The following is a 20,304-nucleotide window of genomic DNA, read 5'->3' on the forward strand; positions in this document are numbered from 1 at the left end:
CCCGCTGCGGGCGGCTCCTGCGCACGCGTGGGCGGGGCTTGCACACGAGCGGGGGGCGGGGCTTGCACACGGCAGCCACCTGCCCTGCCCAGCGCACCCCCAAAGCTTCTCTGCCCCTTGCACGAGGGCCCATCCTCGTGCAAAAAGTCACCCTTGTGCAAAGCACTTGTGAGGCCCCACCCCTGTGCAACACGTGGCCCTTGTGCAAATCCCCGTCCTTGTGCAAAGACCCAGCCTTGTGCAAATTCCTCGTGTGACGCCCCATCTTGTCCCAAACCCCGTCCTCGTGCAAGGACTCATCCTCGTGCAAGGCCTTGTCCTCGTGCAAGGCCACTTCCTCGTGCAACTTCCCCGCACGAGGCGCCACCCTCGTGCAAAGCCCCATCCTCCTGTAAGACCACATCCTCGCACGAGACCCCATCCTCGTGCAAGGACCCCCTCGTGCGCGGCCCCTCCCCCGGCGCAGCCACTCGTGTCACACTGGTGTCACCACAAGCGTCACTTTTATTCCCCGCCCCCGTGGTCACTTCTTCTTGGAGACGCCGACGGTTCGGCCGCGCCGCCCTGTGGTCTTGGTGTGCTGGCCCCGCACACGCAGCCTGGGGGGGGGGGGACACAGGGGTCAGGGACACTGTCCCCAAGTGTCACCTCCCCCCCGCCGCACCCCCCATGTCCCCAACCCCCCTCCTGGTGTCCTCAAGTGTCACCGACCCCCTCGGTGTCCCCAAATCCCCTCGTCACCCCCACAAGTGCCACGTCCCCCTCCCGTGTGCAGCCACCTCAGGGACCCTGTCCGCAAGTGTCACCTCCCCTGGTGTCCCCAAGATCCCCCCAAGTGTCACCAACCCCCCTCGGTGCCCGAAAATCCCCTCGTCACCCCCACAAGTGCCACGTCCTCCTTCCATGTGCAGCCACCTCAGGGACCCTGTCCCCAAGTGTCACCTCCCCCGGTGTCCCCAACCTCCCCCCAGTGTCCCCAAATTCCCCTGTCACCCCTGGAAGTGCCACAACTCCCTCTATCCTGGGGGGGACACGGGGGTCAGGGACACTGTCCCTAAGTGTCACCTCCCTCCCCACACACCCCCCATGTCCCCAACTGCCCCCCAGGTGTCCCCAAGTGTCACCTCCCCTGGTATCCCCAAGACTCCCTGGTGTCCCCAAATCCGCTTGGCACCCCTAGAAATGCCACAACTCTCTCTACCCTGTGAGGAAATGCCAAGAGTCCCAGTGCCCCCACCCCCAGGTGTCACCTTCCCCTGTGTCCCCAATCCCCCCGCGATGTCCCCAAGTCCCCCCCGGTGTCCCCAGTCCCCCCTCACCCCCAGAAGTGCCGCAGCCCCCGATGCGCCCGGATCTTCTTCAGCCGCTCCAGGTCCTCCCGCAGTTTGTTGTCCAGCCCGTTGGCCAAAACCTGGGAGAGGGGGGGAGAGGGGACGTCAAGGGACATCAGGGGACAGCGGGGGACACTTGGGGACGCTCGGGGCCGCGTGTGTCCTCCCCACCTGGCTGTATTTGCCGTCCTTGACGTCCTTCTGCCGGTTGAGGAACCAGTCGGGGATCTTGTACTGCCGGGGGTTCTGCATGATGGTGATGACGCGCTCCACCTGGGGACAGACGCGGTGACACCCCCGGGGATGGCCCCGACCCCCCAGGGATGTCCCCAACCCCGCAGGGACGTCCCCAACCCCGCAGGGATGTCCCCAACCCCGCAGGGACGTCCCCAACCCCCATGTCTCCACTCCCCCCAAGGATGTCCCCAACCCCCCAGACCTACCCTCAACCCCCCATTGCGTCCCAAACCCCTCCATGCTGTCCCCAACCCCCTGTCATGTCCTGACCCCCATGTCCCACCCCCAGGGAAGTCCCCAACCCCCCATGATGTCCATGACCCCCCCAGGGATGTCCCCATGCCCCCAGGGACATCCCCAACCCCCCAGAGCTGTCCCCAAACCCCTAGGGATGTCCCCAACCACTCCACTACGTCCCAAACTCCTCCACTATGTCTCCAAGCCCCCTGTCATGTCCTGACCGCCATATCCCCAACCCCCCACGATGTCCCCAACCCCCTATGATGTCCATGACTCCCTCAGGGACACCCCCAACCCCCCAGAGCTGTCCCCAAACCCTACACTGTGTCCCAAATCCCTCCATGATGTCCCCAACCCCCATGTCTCCACCCCCCCAGGGATGTCCCCATGTCCCCCCACTATGTCCCCAATCCCTCCATGACGTCCCAAGCCACTCCACCATGTTCCCAACCCCCCTGCCATGTCCCCAAGCCCCGTGTCCCCATCCCCCCAGGGATGTCCCCGACCCCCCAGGATGTCCCCAACCCCCATGATATCGCCGTCCCCCACCTCATCCTCGGTGAGCTCCCCGGCCCGTTTGGTCAGGTCAATGTCCGCCTTCCGCAGCACCACGTGTGCGTAGCGACGCCCCACGCCCTGCAGGTGACAAAAAAGGGGAGTTGGGGAGGTGACACCACCCGTGTTCCCCCCTCCCCGCGTCCCACCGCGTCCCCTCACCTTGATGGCCGTGATGGCGAAGGCGATTTTGCGGCGCCCGTCGATGTTGGTGTTGAGGACACGCAGGATGTGCTGGAACTTCTCGGGGATCACGAGGGACTGGGGGGGACACGGTGACACGGGGAGGGGGAGGGGTGGGACAGTCACGGGGGTCCGGGACACGCGGGGCGGTCGCGGGGCCGGGAGAGGCCCGGCCGCCATGGCGAGGCGGGGGGGGGGGTGTCCGGTCTCATCCCGCCGCCGCCGCCATCCGCTCCCTCCGCCGCCGCCACCGCGCTGCCATCGCTCCCCCACATCCCCCCGCATCCCCCCGTTCCCTCCCCGCCGCCCCCTCGTCCTCCCCGGGCCGCGATGGCGGCCGATTCCCCCCGCCACCCACCATGGCTGCGGCTGCGCCTCCCGCCGGCTCCGCTGGAAGAGAGGGGGCGGAAGTGGCGCCGGGCCGGAAGTGGAGGGGCGGAGTCATGTGACAGGAGCCGCTGTCATGGCGACGGAGGCTGCGGTGGGGCCGGGATCAGCGGGGGGACCCGGGGGGTTCGGGGGTTTGGGGGGACCCGGGGGGTTCGGGGGTTTGGGGGGACCCGGGGGGTTCGGGGGACCCGGGGGGTTCGGGTGATCCGGGGTTTGAGGGGGCCCGGGGGGTTCGGGATGATCCGGGGGGATCGGGGGTTCGGGGGACCCGGGTGGGGATCGGGGGACCCGGGGGGATCGAGGGGTCCGGGGGGGCTGAGCCGCCGCCTGTGCCGCAGGTTCGGGGCCCGGAGCCGCCGCTGGAGCCGGAGCTGGAGCCGGAGTTGGGTGCCGGCCCCACCGAGGCCGAGCTGGAGCTGGAAGGGGAGGAGCTGGTGCTGGATGAAGTGGACGGTGGGGACAGGGGGGACACAGAGGGACACAGGGGACGGGGGGGGACACGGGACGGGGTGGGACAGGGAATGGGGGGACACAGCGGACATGGGGGGACACAGCGGACAGGGGGGGACACAGGGGACATGGGGGGACACAGGGGACATGGAGGGACACAGGGGACGGGGGGGACACGGGACGGGGTGGGACAGGGAATGGGGGGACACAGGGGACATGGGGGGACACAGCGGACAGGGGGGGACACAGGGGACATGGGGGGACACAGGGGACGGGGGGGACACAGGGGACATGGGGGGACACAGGGGACGGGGGGGACACAGGGGACATGGGGGGACACAGGGGACAGGGGGAGACACAGGGGACAGGGGGGGCCACAGGGGACATGGGGGAACACAGGGGTCGGGGGACACAGGGGTCGGGGGGACACAGGGAACAGGGGGAGACACAGGGGACAGGGGGACACAGGTGACCTGTGACAAGAGGAGGTGCCCTGGGGGTGTCAGGGGCGCAGAGACAGTTCAAGGGGGTTTCGGGGGAACACAGGGGTGTTGGGGGGGGGACAGTTTGGGACAGCGGTGACACCTCCCTGTCCCCCCAGTTCACATCCAGGCCAACCTGGAGGACGCGCTGGTGCAGGAGGCGCTGAAGACGGTCGGTGCCTTTTGTCCCCCCCCAAAATAAACCCCCCATCCCCACGGGGCTGTCCCCACCTTGGTGACACGAGTGTCCCCCCCCTGGTGACACGAGTGTCCCCGCAGGGCGTGGACCTGCGCGAGTACTCCAAGCAGGTGGAGCTGGAGCTGCAGGAGGTGGAACGCGCGTCCATCCGCGACTGTGTCCTTTGGGGGCTGTGACGTGGCGGGGGGTCACACTGTCTCCAGGGTGTCCCCAGGGTGTCCCCGGGTGTCCCCGGGTGTCCCCAGGTGTCCCCAGGTGTCCCCAGAGTGTCCCCAAGTCCTTAACACCCCCCCAGACATCAAGGAGAGCGAGAACATCGCGTCGCTGCACAACCAGATCACGGCGTGCGATGCCATCCTGGAGGTGAGGGCGGGACGGGGGCGTCCCCAAGGTGTCCCCAGGTGTCCCCAGTGTCCTCTGTCCTTCCCAGTGTTCCCAGTTCCATCCCAGTGTTTCCAGTTGTCCTCGGTGTCCTGTGTCCCTCCCAGTGTTCCCAGTTCCATCCCAGTGTCCCCAGTTGTCCCCACTGTCCCCAGTTGTCCCCAGTATCCCCTGTGTTCCTTCCCAGTGTCCCCATCCCCTCCAAGTGTCTTCTGTCCTCTCTCGGTGTCCCCAGTGTCCCCCATGTCCCCTCGCAGCGTCCCCAGTGTCCCCTCCTGGTGTCCCCAGTTGTCCCCAGTGCCCCTGTGTGCCCTCCTGCTGTCCCCAGTTCCATCCCAGTGTCCCCAGTTGTCCCCAGTTCCATCCCGGTGTCCCCATCCCCTCCAAGTGTCCTCAGTCCCCTCTCAGTGGCCCCAGTGGCCCCTCCCCTTGTCCCCAGTTCCATCCCAGTGTTCCCATGTCCCCGTGTCCCCAGTGTTCCCAGCGTGTCCCCAGTGTCCCCAACGTGTCCCCACATCCCCCCCAGTGCATGGAGCCGATGCTGGCGCCTTCCAGAGCGACCTGAGCAGCATCAGCTGCCAGATCCGCGCGCTGCAGATGTCCCCAGTGTCCCCTCCCATTGCCCCCTCCTGCTGTCCCCAGTGTGTCCCCAGTGTCCCCAACGTGTCCCCACGTCCCCCCGCAGCGCATGGAGCAGATGCTGGGCGCCTTCCAGAGCGACCTGAGCAGCATCAGCTGCGAGATCCGCGCGCTGCAGGAGCACTCGGTGGCCATGACCCTGCGGCTCCGCAACCGCCGCGCCGTGCGCCGCCAGCTCGGCCACCTCCTGGACCAGCTCGTCGTGCCCCCCGCCATGATCAGGTGCATCCCTGTGACACCGCGACCCCCCACACCCCCCACGCTGTCCCCTTTGTCACCTCCCCCCTCTCCAGCGCCATCCTGGAGGCGCCGGTGACGGAGCCGCAGTTCCTGGAGCAGCTGCGGGAGCTCAACGGGAAGATCGACTCGGTGAAGGAGCAAGCGTTCCGCGACACCGTGGCCTGCGCCGACGTGCAGCACGTCCTGGAGAAGCTCAAGATCAAGGTAACACCCCCCCTAGCCCCCCCCAAACCTTGGGGACACCCCAAAACCTTCATCCCCGCCCCGTTTGCAGGCGGTGACCAAGATCCGCGAGTTCGTGCTGCAGAAGATCTACTCGTTCCGCAAGCCCATGACCAACTACCAGATCCCCCAAAACGCGTTGCTGAAGTACAGGTGGGGGTCGGGGGGGGTGGGGGCGACACGGGGGGGTCCGGGGGTGTCCCCGTGTCACCCGGTTTGCCGGCAGGTTCTTCTATCAGTTCCTGCTGGGGAACGACCGCGCCGTGGCGCAGGAGCTGCGCGAGCAGTACGTGGACACCATGAGCAAGATCTACCTGTCCTACTTCAAGTCCTACACCGCGCGCCTCATGAAGATCCAGGCGGGTCTGGGGGGGTCCTGGGGGGGGTGGGGTCCCTTCCAGTGGCCCCAGTTGTCCCCAGTGGCCCCAGTTCCATCCCAGTGTTCCCAGTTCCCTCCCAATGTCCCCAGTGGCCTCAGTTCCATCCCAGTGTTCCCGGTTCCCTCCCAATGTCCCCAGTGGCCCCAGGTCCATCCCAGTGTTCCCGGTTCCCTCCCAATGTCTCCAGTGGCCCCAGTTCCATCCCAGTGTTCCCGGTTCCCTCCCAATGTCCCCAGTGGCCCCAGTTCCATCCCAGTGTTCCCGGTTCCCTCCCAATGTCCCCAGTGGCCCCAGTTCCATCCCAGTGTTCCCGGTTCCCTCCCAATGTCTCCAATGGCCCCAGTTCCATCCCAGTGTTCCCGGTTCCCTCCCAATGTCCCCAGTGGCCCCAGTTCCATCCCAGTGTTCCCGGTTCCCTCCCAATGTCCCCAGTGGCCCCAGTTCCATCCCAGTGTTCCCGGTTCCCTCCCAATGTCTCCAGTGGCCCCAGTTCCATCCCAGCATCCCCAGTTGTTCCCAGTGGTCCCAGTGTCCCCTCCCAGTGTTCCCAGTTCCCTCCCAGTGTCCCCAATTCCACCCCAGTGTCCCCATCCTCTCCAAGTGTTCTCAGTGTCCCAGTGTCCCCTCCCAGTGTTCCCAGTTCCCTCCCAGTGTCCCCAGTTCCACCCCAGTGTCCCCATCCTCTCCAAGTGTTCTCAGTGTCCCAGTGTCCCCTCCTGGTGTTCCCAGTTTCCTTCCAGTGTCCCCAGTGTCCCCATCCCCTCCCAGTGTCCTAAGTCCCCTCTCAGTGTCCCCAGTTCCCTCCCAGTGTCCCAGTGTCCTCTCCTGGTGTCCGCATCCCCTCCCAGTGTCCCCAGTTGTTCCCAGTGTCCTTTGTCCCTCCTGGTGTCCCCAGTCCCTTCTCAGTGTCCCCTCCCAGTGTGCCCAGTTCCCTCCCAGTATCCCCATCCCCTCCCAGTGTCCTTGCCCCTCCTAGTGTCCCCAGTTCCCTCCCAGTGTCCCCAGTGTCCCCTCGCAGTGTCCCCATCCCCTCTCAGTGGCCTCAGTTCCACCCCAGTGTCCCCATTTGTCCCCAGTCTCCCCTCCTGGTGCCCCCCCTCAGTGTCCCCACCCCCCCCAGTGTCCCCAGCCCGGGGGGGGGACACGGACACCCCCACTTTGTTTGCTGACCCCCACATTTCGTTGCCCCCGCAGTACGAGGAGGTGGCGGAGAAGGACGATCTGATGGGGGTGGAGGACACGGCCAAGAAGGATATCCCACCATTACCCACCATCACCATCACCATCACCCCCCATCACCATCACCATCACCCACCATCACCCCCCATCACCCCCCATCAACCCCCATCACCCACCATCACCATCACCCACCACCCACCATCACCCACCATCACCCCCCATCACCCACCATTACCCACCGTTACCCCCCATCACCCCCCATCACCCACCATCACCATCACCATCACCATCACCCACCATCACCCCCCATCACCATCACCCCCCATCACCCACCATCACCCACCATCACCATCACCCACCACCCACCATCACCCACCATCACCATCACCCCCCATCACCCCCCATCACCCACCATCACCATCACCCACCATCACCCCCCATCACCCCCCATCACCCACCATCACCATCACCCACCACCCACCATCACCCCCCATCACCCCCCATCACCCCCCATCACCCACCATCACCATCACCCACCATCACCCCCCATCACCCCCCATCACCATCACCCACCACCACCCACCATCACCCCCCATCACCATCACCCCCCATCACCATCACCCCCCATCACCATCACCCACCATCACCCCCCATCACCATCACCCCCCATCACCATCACCCCCCATCACCCACCATCACCATCACCCCCCATCACCATCACCCACCATCACCATCACCCACCATCACCCCCCATCACCCACCATCACCCATCACCCCCCATCACCATCACCCCCCATCACCATCACCCACCATCACCATCACCCACCACCACCCACCATCACCCCCCATCACCCCCCATCACCATCACCCATCACCCACCATCACCCCCCATCACCCACCATCACCATCACCCACCATCACCCCCCATCACCCACCATCACCATCACCATCACCCACCATCACCATCACCATCACCATCACCCCCCATCACCATCACCCACCATCACCCATCACCCACCATCACCCACCCATCACCCCCCATCACCCACCATCACCCATCACCCACCATCACCCACCCATCACCCCCCATCACCCCCCAGGGCGGGGGGCACGCAGCCTTTTCGGGGGGGCCGGGGGGGTCCAGGGCGATTTGGGGCCCCCCCCCACGTTATTTCCTTAACCCCCCCATCACGCTTCTTCTCCAAGCCCTCGCTGAAGAACCGCAACACGGTGTTCACGCTGGGGAACCGCGGCGGCGTCATCGCGGCGCCCGAGCTGGAGGCGCCCATCATCGTCCCCCACGCCGCGCAGAAGAGCGACCTCAGGGTCAGGGGTTGGGGGCGGGGGGCGTCCAGCCCTGGGAGCCTGGGGGCCTGGGAAGGGAGCGGCTGGGGGGACACGGGGACTGGGGGGACTTGGGGGGTCCTGAGGGGCCTGGGGGGTGGGAGGTGTTGGGGTCCCAGGGGGTGAGTGGGGTCCCTGCTCACCCCGTGTCCCCCGTGTTCCCATTCACCCTGTGTGCCCACTCACCCCGTGTCCCCCATGTCCCCACTCACCCGTGTCCCCATGTCCCCATGTCCCCCATGTCCCCACTCACCCCATGTCCCCCATGTCCCCACTCACCCTGTGTCCCCATGTCCCCCATGTCCCCCATGTCCCCACTCACCCCGTGTCCCCCATGTCCCCCATGTCCCCACTCACCCCGTGTCCCCTATGTCCTCACTCACCCCGTGTCCCCCATATCCCCCATGTCCCCACTCACCCCGTGTCCCCATGTCCCCCCTCACCCCGTGTCCCCCATGTCCCCCATGTCCCCACTCACCCCGTGTCCCCCGTGTCCCCATGTCCCCACTCACCCTGTGTCCCCCACTCACCCCGTGTCCCCCGTGTCCCCCATGTCCCTCATGTCCCCATTCACCCCGTGTCCCCGTGTCCCCCATGTCCCCACTCACCCCATGTCCCCCGTGTCCCCACTCACCCCGTGTCCCCTGTGTCCCCCATGTCCCCACTCACCCCGTGTCCCCCGTGTCCCCCATGTCCCCCGTGTCCCCACTGACCCTGTGTCCCCCATGTCCCCACTCACCCCGTGTCCCCCGTGTCCCCCATGTCCCCCATGTCCCCACTCACCCCGTGTCCCCTATGTCCTCACTCACCCCGTGTCCCCCGTGTCCCCCATATCCCCCATGTCCCCACTCACCCCGTGTCCCCATGTCCCCCATGTCCCCACTCACCCCGTGTCCCGCATGTCCCCCATGTCCCCACTCATCCCATGTCCCCCGTGTCCCCATGTCCCCACTCACCCTGTGTCCCCCACTCACCCCGTGTCCCCTGTGTCCCCCATGTCCCTCATGTCCCCATTCACCCCGTGTCCCCGTGTCCCCCATGTCCCCACTCACCCCATGTCCCCCGTGTCCCCACTCACCCCATGTCCCCTGTGTCCCCCATGTCCCCACTCACCCCATGTCCCCCATGTCCCCCATGTCCCCCGTGTCCCCCACTCACCCCATGTCCCCCATGTCCCTCATGTCCCCACTCACCCCGTGTCCCCGTGTCCCCATGTCCCCCATGTCCCCCATGTCCCCACTCACCCCGTGTCCCCCGTGTCCCCATGTCCCCACTCACCCCGTGTCCCCTGTGTCCCCCATGTCCCCACTCACCCCGTGTCCCCCATGTCCCCCATGTCCCCACTCACCCTGTGTCCCCCATGTCCTCACTCACCCCGTGTCCCCTGTGTCCCCCATGTCCCCACTCACCCCGTGTCCCCCGTGTCCCCATGTCCCCACTCACCCCGTGTCCCCTGTGTCCCCATGTCCCCACTCACCCCGTGTCCCCTGTGTCCCCATGTCCCCACTCACCCCGTGTCCCCTGTGTCCCCCATGTCCCCACTCACCCCGTGTCCCCGTGTCCCCCATGTCCCCCATGTCCCCACTCACCCCGTGTCCCCCGTGTCCCCATGTCCCCACTCACCCTGTGTCCCCCACTCACCCCGTGTCCCCCATGTCCCTCATGTCCCCACTCACCCCGTGTCCCCCATGTCCCCCATGTCCCCACTCACCCCGTGTCCCCCGTGTCCCCACTCACCCCATGTCCCCCGTGTCCCCCATGTCCCCACTCACCCCGTGTCCCCATGTCCCCCATGTCCCCCGTGTCCCCACTCACCCCGTGTCCCCATGTCCCCCCTCACCGCGTCCCCGTGTCCCCGCAGTTCCCGTTCGAGTCGCTGTTCCGCAGCCAGCACTACGCGCTGCTGGACAAGGAACACTCACCCCGTGTCCCCATGTCCCCATGTCCCCACTCACCCCGTGTCCCCCGCGTCCCCGCGTCCCCGCAGTTCCCGTTCGAGTCGCTGTTCCGCAGCCAGCACTACGCGCTGCTGGACAACGGCTGCCGCGAGTTCGCCTTCCTCTGCGACTTCTTCATGGTGGCGGGGCCCAGCGCGCTCGAGCTCTTCGACGCCGTCATGGGCAAGACCCTGGCCATGTTCCTGGTAACTTGGGGCGCTGGGGGGTCCCCCGTGGGGGGGTCAAACCGCTGACGCCCCCCATGTTTAGAAGCACATGGACGCGTACGTGTGCGACTGCTACGACGGCATCGCCGTCTTCCTCTGCATCCACATCGTCCTGCGCTTCCGCGCCATCATGGCCAAGCGCAACATCCCGGCCGTCGACAGGTGAGTGGGGCACCCCAAAATGGCCCCCCCGCATCTCATGGGGACACCCCCCGAATCTTGTGGGACCCCCCCTGAGTCTTGTGGGACCCCTCGAATCTCATGGGACCCCCCCGAATCTTGTGGGACCCCCGAAATCTTGCAGGACCCCCCTAAATCTCGTGGGACCCCCTCAATCTTGTGGGACCCCCCCCAATCTCATGGGACCGCCCCGAATTTTGTGGGACCCCCCCATATCTTGTGGGACCCCCCCAATCTCATGGGACCCCCTCAATCTCGTGGGACCCCCCCAAATCTTGTGGGACCCCCCCAATCTTGTGGGACCCCCTAAATCTCGTGGGACCCCCCCCCAATCTCATGGGACCCCCCCGAATCTTATGGGACTCCCCAAATCTTGCAGGACCCCCCCAAATCTTGTGGGACCCCCCTCAATCTCATGGGGACCCCTGAATCTTGTGGGACCCCTCATATCTTGTAGGGACCCCCCAAATCTCATGGGACCGCCCCAAATCTTGTGGGACCCCCCAAATTGCATGGGGACCCCCCCAATCTCGTGGGAACCCCCCAAATCTCATAGGACCCCCCTGAATCTTGTGGGACCCCCCCAATCTTGTGGGACCCCCCCCCCAAATCTCGTGGGATCACCCCGAATCTTGTGGGACCCCCTAAATCTCGTGAGACCCCCTCAATCTCATGGGACCCCCTCAATCTCGTGCGACCCCCCCCAATCTCATAGGACCCCCCCCGAATCTTGTGGGACCCCCCCAATGTTGTGGGACCCCCCCCTAAATCTCGTGGGACCGCCCCAAATCTTGTGGGACCCCCCAAAACTTGTGGGACCCCTCAAATCTCATGGGACCCCCCCAATCTCGTGGGACCCCCCATATCTTGTAGGGACCCCCCCTATATCTTGTAGGGACCCCCCCAAATCTCATGGGGACCCTCCCCAATCTCGTGGGACCCCCCATATCTTGTAGGGACCCACCCAAATCTCATGGGGACCCCCCCAAATCTGTGTCCCCCCCAGGTACTGGGAGGCGCTGCTGGAGCTGCTGTGGCCGCGTTTCGAGCACATCCTGGAGCTGAACATCCAGAGCATCCAGAGCACCGACCCCCAGAAACTGGGGTTCCTGGACACGCGCCCCCACTACGTAAGAGCCGGGGGGGGATTTTAGGGTCCCTCCCACCCTCCCCAAACCCTCCCGGCCCCCCCAAACCACGGCGACCCCCCCAGATCACGCGCCGCTACGCCGAGTTCTCCTCGGCCATCGTCAGCATCAACCAGACCTTCCCCAACGAGAAGACGAACGCGCTGCTGGGGCAGCTGCAGGTATTTTGGGGGGGGGGGTGTTCAAAGAGTGACCCCCCCACATTATTGGGGGCCCCCAACACCCCCGTTTCCCCCCGCAAAGGTGGAGGTGGAGAACTTCGTGCTGCGCGTGGCCGCCGAGTTCTCGTCCCGCAAGGAGCAGCTCATCTTCCTCATCAACAACTACGACATGATGCTGGGCGTCCTCATGGTGACAACCCCCCCGGACCATGGGGACCCCCCAAAACCATGGGGACAACCCCCCCACACCATGGGGACCCCCCCACAATGATGGGCACCCCCAAATTTAACGGAGGGGGGCCAATACACCCCGTTTCCCCCCCAGGAGCGAGCGGTGGAGGAGAGCAAAGAGGTGGAGGGTTTCCAGCAGCTCCTCTCCGCCCGCACGCAGGTACCGACCCCCCCATATTTTTGGGGTCCTGCAATCTTTTGGGGGGGTCCCCCTTTCTGAGGGGGTGTCCCCCATATTGTGGGGGTCTATGGAAGGTGTTGCCCCCCCCAGGAGTTCATTGAGGAGCTGCTGTCCCCCCCATTCGGGGGCATGATCGCCTTCGTCAAGGAGGCCGAGGCGCTGCTGGAGAAGGGGCAGCTGGAGCGGCTGCGCGGGGAGGAGGGTAAGAAAATGGGGGGGGGAGGTAAATTTTGGGGACCCCCCCATGAATATCGGGGTTCATGAGGGTGTCCCCCGCCCAGCTCGCGTCACCCAACTGGCTCGAGGCTTCTCCAGCACCTGGAAGGCGTCGGTGGAGTCGCTGAGCCAGGACGTCATGAGGTCCTTCAGCAACTTCAAGAACGGCACCAGCATCATCCAGGTGACAATTTCAGCCCTGGGGGGGGGTTCCAGTGGAAATGGGGCCCCCCCCTGACCCCCCGCCGCGCAGGGGGCGCTGACGCAGCTGATCCAGTATTACCACCGCTTCCACAAGGTGCTGGCGCAGCCGCCGCTGCGGGCGCTGCCGGCCCGCGCCGACCTCATCAACATCCACCACCTCATGGTGGAGCTCAAGAAGCACAAACCCAACTTCTAAATTGGCGGGGGGGGGTTGGTTTGTCCGTCTGTCCCCCCCCCGCCACCCCCAGGGGGCTGTCTGTCCCCTCACCCCCCCCACGTTGTCCCATTGGGGGGGACACCCCCCGAAAGGCGCGGATAAAGGTGAGAAAGGACGCGAGTGATGGTTTATTGCTGGGGGGGTGGGGCCACCGCTGTCCCCCCCCAGTGACACCATGGTCACCCCACTTTGGGGGGGGGGGGAGCAGGGAGGTGGGGACCCCCAGGGAAACGTCACCTCCCCCATGTCCCCATTACCCACCCCCCAGTCTCTCCCTGGGGGGGACAATGGGACTGTCCCCCCCAAAATGACACCACCCACTGCCATGGGGGGACACACCGGGGGGGTCACCCCACCTGGGGGGGCCATGGGGAGGGGGGGACCCCCAGGGAAACGTCACCCCCGCCACGTCCCCATTACCCGCCCCCCAATCTCTCCCTGGGGGGACCAATGGGGCTGCGCCCCCCAGCAGGTGACACAGGACTGTCCCCCACCCCCCCCAGGGGACAAAGTGGGGGGACACACTGGGGGGGTCACTGGGAGGTGGGGACCCCCCGGGAAATGTCACTGGCCCTGCCCTGTGTCCCCATTAAACCCCCAATCTCTCCCTGGGGGGGCCAATGGGGCTGCCCCCCCCCAGCAGGTGACAAGGGACCGTGTGTCCCCCCCCACCCAGTGCCCCCCAAATCCAAGAGCAAACCCCTCTGGGCCCCCCAGCCAGTCCATGGGGGGACCCCGGGGTGGGGGGGGTCCGTGGGGAGACCCCGGGGTGGGGGGTCCGGGGGGGGTCCCCGTGCCCCCCTATTTCTGCTCCTTGGTGGGTGCGTAGTAGAGCTCCAGGGGTTTGCTGAGCTTCCAGTACTTCTCGTTCACCAGCTCCAGCGTCAGGGACCCGTTCAGGGTCTGGGGGGGGGGATTAATGGGGTGACCCCCCCTGGGACCCCCCAGTCCCCTGGGTGTCCCCATAGTCCCCTCTGTCCCCTCCCCTGGGTCCCCCCTGGTGCCCCCAGCATCAGGGACCCGTTCAGGGTCTGGGGGGGGGGGATTAATGGGGTGACCCCCCCAGGACCCCCCAGTCCCCTGTGTCCCCCCCTGTGCCCCCAGCATCAGGGACCTGGCCAGGGTCTGGTTGGGTCAAACTTAATGTGACCCCCCCCCATGTCCCCATGTCCCACTGTGTCCCTATGTCCCCCTGTCCCTGTGACCCCGCCATGTCCCCATGACCCCCCCGTGTCCCCATGTCCCCCCCTGTCCCTGCAACCCCCCCATGACCCCATGTCCCCCCATGTCCCCGTGACCCCCGCCGTGTCCCTGCGACCCCCCGTGACCCCATGTCCCCCCATGTCCCTGTGACCCCCTCGCTGTGTCCCCATGTCCCCTCATGTCCCCACATCCCTGTGACTCCCCCATGTCTCCCCATGCCCCTATGACTCCCCCATGTCCCTGTGACCCCACCGTGTCCCCGTGTCCCCCCATGTCCCCATCGTGAAGCTGGCGCTGATGTGGATGCTGTGCTGCTTCTCACTCACGTCCCCGTGTCCCCCATGTCCCTGTGACCCCATGTTCCTCTGACCCCCTGTGTCCCCACGTCCCCCATGTCCTCACATCCCCCATGTCCCCCCATGTCCCCACATCCCCCCATGTCCCCGTGTCCCCACCATGAAGCTGGCGGCGGCAGCGATGTGGATGCTGTGCTGCTTCTCGCTCACGTCCCCATGTCCCCCATGTCCCTGTGACCCCGTGTGTCCCCATGTCCCCGCATCCCCCACATCCCCCCCATGTCCCTGTGTCCCCCCCGTGTCCCCATGTCCCCGTGTCCCCACCGTGAAGCTGGCGGTGGCAGCGATGTGGATGCTGTGCTGCTTCTCACTCACGTCCCCATGTCCCCCATGTCCCTGTGACCCCGTGTGTCCCCATGTCCCCCCATCCCCCCCCGTGTCCCCATGTCCCTGTGACCCCCTGTGTCCCCATGTCCCCCATGTCCCCCCATCCCCCCCCGTGTCCCCGTGTCCCCACCGTGAAGCTGGCGGCGGCGGCGATGTGGATGCTGTACTGCTTCTCGCTCACGTCCCCGTGTCCCCCATGTCCCTGTGTCCCCATGTCCCCCATGTCCCTGTGACCCCCTGTGTCCCCATGTCCCCCATGTCCCCACATCCCCCCCCGTGTCCCCGTGTCCCCGTGTCCCCACCGTGAAGCTGGCGGCGGCGGCGATGTGGATGCTGTACTGCTTCTCGCTCACGTCCCCCAGCGCGGCCTCGGGCCCCCCCGGCGCCTCCTCCAGCGCGATGCGCAGCGCCAGGTACTTGGAGAGGTGATCGACCGTGGCGTTGGACGTCGTCTTCACGTACCTGCGGGACGGAAACAGCTCCGGCCGCGGCCCCGTGTCCCCGTCCCGTGTCCCCGCATCCCTAGTGTCCCCATGTCCCATGTCCCATGTCCCCCTGTCCTCACCGTGTCTGTGCGTACTCCCCCTTGTCCACCAGCAGGGGGTGTGGTCTGAACACCAGCTCGATCTCGCTCCCTCCTCCCGCGTCCCCGCCGGGCTCGGGGCTGCCCCGCCCGGCCACGCCCTCCTGGGGCGGGGTTTCGGGCTCGGGCTCCGCCCCCGATTCGTCGGAGCCGCGGGAGCGCTTGCGGCTGGGCCCGGGCTCGGCGGGCCCGGAGGCGCCGCTCAGCTGGGAGCGGCTGTCGCCGGTGTCCTCGGGGCCGCTGAACGTCGCCGTGTCCGACTCGGCCTGCAGCTTCCGCACCCGCTGCGCCCTGCGGGACGGCCCAGCGGGCATTGGGGCACCGGGAGCCGTTGGGAAGGACGGGGGGGACCGGGAGAGACGGGGGGGACCGGGAGAGACTGGGGGGGACCGGGAGAGACTGGGGGGGACCGGGAGAGACTGGGGGGGACCGGGAGAGACTGGGGGGGACTGGAGGGCAATGGGAGAGACTGGGAGACTGTAGGGGACCAGGAGAGACTGGGGGGGGACCAGGAGAGACTGGGAGACTGGAGGGGACCAGGAGAGACTGGGGGGGACCGGGAGAGACTGGGGGGGACCGGGAGAGACTGGGGGGGACCGGGAGAGACTGGGAGAGATTGGGGGGTACCAGGAGAGACTGGGGGGGACTGGGAGCCATTGGGAAGAGCTGGGGAGGACTGGGAGGGACTGGTGTCCCCAAGCCCCACAGCGTCCCCATGGTGTCCCCACAGTATCCCCAGGCCCCATGGTATCCTCAGGCCCCATGGTGTCCCCACGGCGTCCCCAAGCCCCGCGGCGTCCCCACCTGTGCAGCGCCTGCATCTTGAGCCCCTCCTCGATGCTGCTGCTGAGCGCCTGCTGGTTGTGCAGGCGGCTGAGCTTGGCCAGCACGCGGTCCTGGTGCGCCTCGTACTCGTCCCGGCTCGGGTAGATCTTGGAGATGAGCGCGTCGAAGTTGGGGTCCGGCCGCAGCGACCGCTTGGACACCAGCTTCTTGCGGCACGTGGGGCACTCCTTGTTCCTGGGGGGCACAGTGTCACAGTGTGGTTGGCACTGGAAGGGACCTCAAAGCCCATCCAGTGCAATCCCCCCCGGAGCAGGAACACCCAGCTGAGGTTCCACAGGAAGGGGTCCAGGGGGTTTGAATGTCTGCAGAGAAGGAGACTCCACAGCCTCCCTGGGCAGCCTGGGCCAGGCTCTGCCACCCTCACCCCCAACAAGTTGCTTCTCATCTTCCAGCGGAACCTCCTGTGTTCCAGTTTGCACCCATTGCCCCTTGTCCTGTCACTGGTTGTCACCCAGAAGAGCCTGGCTCCATCCTCCTGACACTGCCCCTTTCCGTATTGATCCCCAGGAATGAGTCCCCCCTCAGTCTCCTCTTCTCCAGCTCCAGAGCCCCAGCTCCCTCAGCCTTTCCTGGTCTCCCCAGGGCAGAGCAGAGGGGCAGGAGAACCCCTCTGGACCCAGCTGGTCTCCCATCCAAGTGCTGACCGGGGCCGACCCTGCTTAGCTTCCCAGATCAAATGAAATAGGGCACTCTCAGAGTGGTATAGCTATGTATATTATATACATGTACATATATATGAGTTCCCCAAGTATATCCTGACAGTATTTGAACTAAACACTTTATTCAAGGGCAGAAGAACCGCTCTGACCCGCTGACCACTCCCTTCCAACCCACCCCAGGTCCCATTGGCTTCCTGGTCTCCCATCCAAGCACTGACCGGGGCCGACCCTGCTTAGCTTCCCAGAGCAGACGAGATGGGGCGTTCTCAGGGTGCTATAGCTGCATACGTTATATATATATATGTTTCCCAAGTGTATCCTGATAGTATCCGAACTAAACCCGTTATCCAAGGGCAGAGCAGAGGGGCAGCAGAACCTGTCTGACCCACTGACCACCCCTTCTAACCCCCCCCAGGTCCCATTGGCTTCCTGGCCACAAGGGCCCAGTGCTGGCTCATGCTCACCCTGCTGGCCCCAGGACCCCAAGTCCCTTTCCACTGCTCCACCAGCTCCTTCCCAACCTACTCTGGACCCTGGGGTTGTTCCTGCCCAGATTCAAGACTTCACACTTGTTAAATTTCATCAGGTTATTCCCCACCCAGCTCCCCAGCCTGTCCAGGTCTCTGATGGCAGCACAGCTCCCAGTGTCACCACTGCTCCCAGTTTGGTGTCACCAGCAAACCGCTGACACTCACTCAACTCCCTCATCCAAATCGTTAATGAATATATAGAATAATATTGGCCCCAGTACTGAGCCCTGAGGCCCTGCACTGGACACTGGACCCTGCCCCACTGACTACCACACGGGGGTGAGGTGACGCCACAGTGACGCTGCGGTCACCCTGTGGTGACGCCGTGGTGACGCCGTACCCGCTGCGCAGCGCGGTGACGATGCAGTCGGAGCAGAAGCGGTGCAGACACTCCTTGGTGGTCATGGTGTTCTTGAGCATGTCCAGGCAGATGGGGCACATGAGCTCGCTGTGCAGGCTGCGCGGGGACACCGCGATCTCCGTGCCGTCCATGATGGCCTCCTGCGGGGACACGGCGGTGACAGGGGACGGGGCGGTGATGGGGGACGCGGCGGCGACACCCAGCTCGGGGACAACCCCTAGAGACACAGCTCCGGGGTTTGGGGTGACACAACGGCATCTCCCACCCTGGGGACACCCCTGTGCATGGATGTCCTGGGGTTGGGGTGACAGGACACTGTGACCCCACAGGTCCCCTGTCCCCAACCCTGGGGACACCCCTAGACCAGGTCCCCTGAATGTGGGGACAGGGCAGTGTCCCCCAGCTCCGGGGTTTGGGGTGACACGATGGCATCTCCCACCCTGGGGACATCCCAAGGGGACAACCCCTACACCTGGATCTCTTGGATTTGGGGTGACAGGACAGTATCATCCACCTTGGGGACACCGTCTCCCACCCTGGGGACACCCCAAGGGGACACCCCCTGTGCCGTGGATGTCCTGGGCTTGGGGTGACTGGACACTGTGACCCCCCAGGTCCCCCGTCCCCACCCCTGGGGACACCCCTAGACCAGAATCTCTTGGATTTGGGGTGGCAGGATAGTGTCCCCCACCCTGGGGACACCCCAAGGGGACACCCCCTGTGCCTGGATCTCCCCAGGGACACCCCAGGTCCCCTGTCCCCACCCCTGGGGACACCCCTGAGCCCAGGTCCCCTGAACATGGGGACAGGGCAGTGTCCCCCAGCTTGGGGACACCCCCTAGAGCCACATCTCCGGAGTTTGGGGTGACACAATGGCATCTCCCACCCTGGGGACACCCCAAGGGGACAGGACACTGTGACCCCCCCAGGGACACCCCAGGTCCCCTGTCCCCACCCCTGGGGACACCCCCGGGGCCCAGGTCCCCTGAACACGGGGTGACAGGACACTGTCCCCCACCCTGGGGACACCCCCGGCGTTTAGGGTGTCCCCTCCCCTCAGGTGCCCCCCCCAACGTCTTACGGTGTCCCCGGCCTTGTGTCCCCTGCCCCGCCACCCCCCCCAGGATTGTCCCCGTGTCCCCCCCTTGTCCCCCCACCCCGTGGGAATCCCATGTCCCCCCCCCAGCCTTGTCCCCCTCGTTCCCCCGTCCAGGGGGAGTCCCGTGTCCCCCCGTCCCGTGTCCCCCCCGGACCTGCGGGGTTCGGTGCAGCTCGTACAGACTCAGCTCCCAGGTCTTGCTGGCGCTCTGCGCGTTGGCGGGGGCGGCCATGGCGGGGGGGGCGCTGTGCGGGGGGCGGCAGCGACCGGAGGCCCCGGGGAGGCCCGAACCGGCTCCGGGAAGCCCCGAACCCCCCGGGAAGGCCCCGAAGCGGCCCCGAACCCCCGGGAAGGGCCCCGGGAAGCCCCGAACCGGCCCCGCTGTCCCCGCGGCCTCTCCCGGTGCCCCCTTCCTGCCGCTTTGCGAGGAGGCAGCGCCTCCTGTCTGCGTCACTTCCCGCTCGCCCGGGGTGATGACATCACCGGCCTCATCCCAGCTCGCACCCGCCTCCTCCCGCAGCCAATCGCAGCCGCGGAGATTCTCCCGCGGGTCCTGCCAGCCAATAGGATTCATCCCACCGGCCTCTCCACGCCAACCGAGCGGCTCGGCCAATGGGAAAGAGGTGAGGGTGCAAGAGGCGGGGCCGGGGGTCCACGGGGCGGGGCCGGGGAAGCGGGGGGCGTGGTCTGGGGCGGGGGCGGGGCCTCAGAGGCACCTGCCGCGGGAAGCGGGGGGACCGGGGAGACCAGGGGAACCGGGGGGGACCAGGGGAACCGGGGGGTCGGTAGCCGGTAGCCGCTCGGTGTCCCCGGTGCCCAGTGTCCATAGGAGCCCCGGCTCGGCTTGAGCCCCGGTTCAGTGTCCCCGGTGCCGGTTTGAGCCCCGGTTCGGTGTCCCCCGTGTCCCCGGTGCCGGTTGGAGCCCTGGTTCGGTGTCCCCGGTTCGGTGTCCTCGGCGTCCCTGGTGTCCCCGGTGGAGGTTGGAGCCTCGGTTCGGTGTCCCCGGTGTCCCCGGTTGGTGTCCCCGGTGCCGGTTGGAGCCCCGGCTCGGTGTCCCCCGTGTCCCCGGTTTGGTGTCCCCACTGTCCCCGGTGTCCCCGGTGCCGGTTGGGCCCCGGCTCTCGACGTCCACACCCAACTCTCGGCGCACACAAGAATTGCGTTTGGACAATCACGAGCCGGTGCC

General features: G+C 66.3%; 3 protein-coding genes across 4 annotated transcripts; 1 reads left to right on the forward strand and 2 right to left on the reverse strand.

Moving 5' to 3' along the window:
* Positions 1 to 486: 486 nt before the first annotated feature.
* RPS18 (ribosomal protein S18) lies at positions 487 to 3,046 on the reverse strand. Its single transcript, XM_065859815.2, has 6 exons — positions 2,905 to 3,046; positions 2,526 to 2,624; positions 2,358 to 2,444; positions 1,503 to 1,604; positions 1,320 to 1,411; positions 487 to 599 (listed from the first exon to the last, which is right to left on the reverse strand). The coding sequence occupies exons 1-6, from the start codon at positions 2,989 to 2,991 to the stop codon at positions 524 to 526; spliced, it is 543 nt and encodes a 180-aa protein (XP_065715887.1). The 5' UTR covers positions 2,992 to 3,046; the 3' UTR covers positions 487 to 523.
* On the forward strand, positions 2,953 to 13,269 carry VPS52 (VPS52 subunit of GARP complex). 2 transcript variants are annotated; one of them, XM_065859810.2, is made up of 20 exons: positions 2,953 to 3,027; positions 3,275 to 3,389; positions 3,988 to 4,040; positions 4,148 to 4,223; positions 4,363 to 4,430; positions 5,134 to 5,309; positions 5,381 to 5,531; positions 5,602 to 5,702; positions 5,776 to 5,908; positions 7,124 to 7,181; positions 8,301 to 8,434; positions 10,440 to 10,595; positions 10,660 to 10,778; positions 11,803 to 11,926; positions 12,010 to 12,105; positions 12,188 to 12,295; positions 12,431 to 12,496; positions 12,608 to 12,719; positions 12,799 to 12,917; positions 12,987 to 13,269. In XM_065859810.2, exons 1-20 carry the CDS (start codon positions 3,010 to 3,012, stop codon positions 13,131 to 13,133), a joined length of 2,130 nt encoding a protein of 709 aa, XP_065715882.1. In that variant the 5' UTR covers positions 2,953 to 3,009; the 3' UTR covers positions 13,134 to 13,269. The 2 variants fall into 2 exon arrangements, with proteins under 2 accessions (XP_065715882.1, XP_065715883.1); XM_065859811.2 differs by having other exon boundaries at positions 10,663 to 10,778.
* RING1 (ring finger protein 1) lies at positions 13,270 to 19,712 on the reverse strand. Its single transcript, XM_065859814.2, has 6 exons — positions 19,273 to 19,712; positions 17,999 to 18,159; positions 16,428 to 16,643; positions 15,606 to 15,914; positions 15,343 to 15,502; positions 13,270 to 14,057 (listed from the first exon to the last, which is right to left on the reverse strand). The coding sequence occupies exons 1-6, from the start codon at positions 19,690 to 19,692 to the stop codon at positions 13,956 to 13,958; spliced, it is 1,368 nt and encodes a 455-aa protein (XP_065715886.2). The 5' UTR covers positions 19,693 to 19,712; the 3' UTR covers positions 13,270 to 13,955.
* Between the last annotated feature and the right edge of the window lie 592 nt (positions 19,713 to 20,304).

The sequence above is a fragment of the Patagioenas fasciata genome, chromosome 34 (genome assembly GCF_037038585.1).
Source record: "Patagioenas fasciata isolate bPatFas1 chromosome 34, bPatFas1.hap1, whole genome shotgun sequence".
In the NCBI taxonomy this organism is placed as follows: Eukaryota; Metazoa; Chordata; class Aves; order Columbiformes; family Columbidae; genus Patagioenas; species Patagioenas fasciata.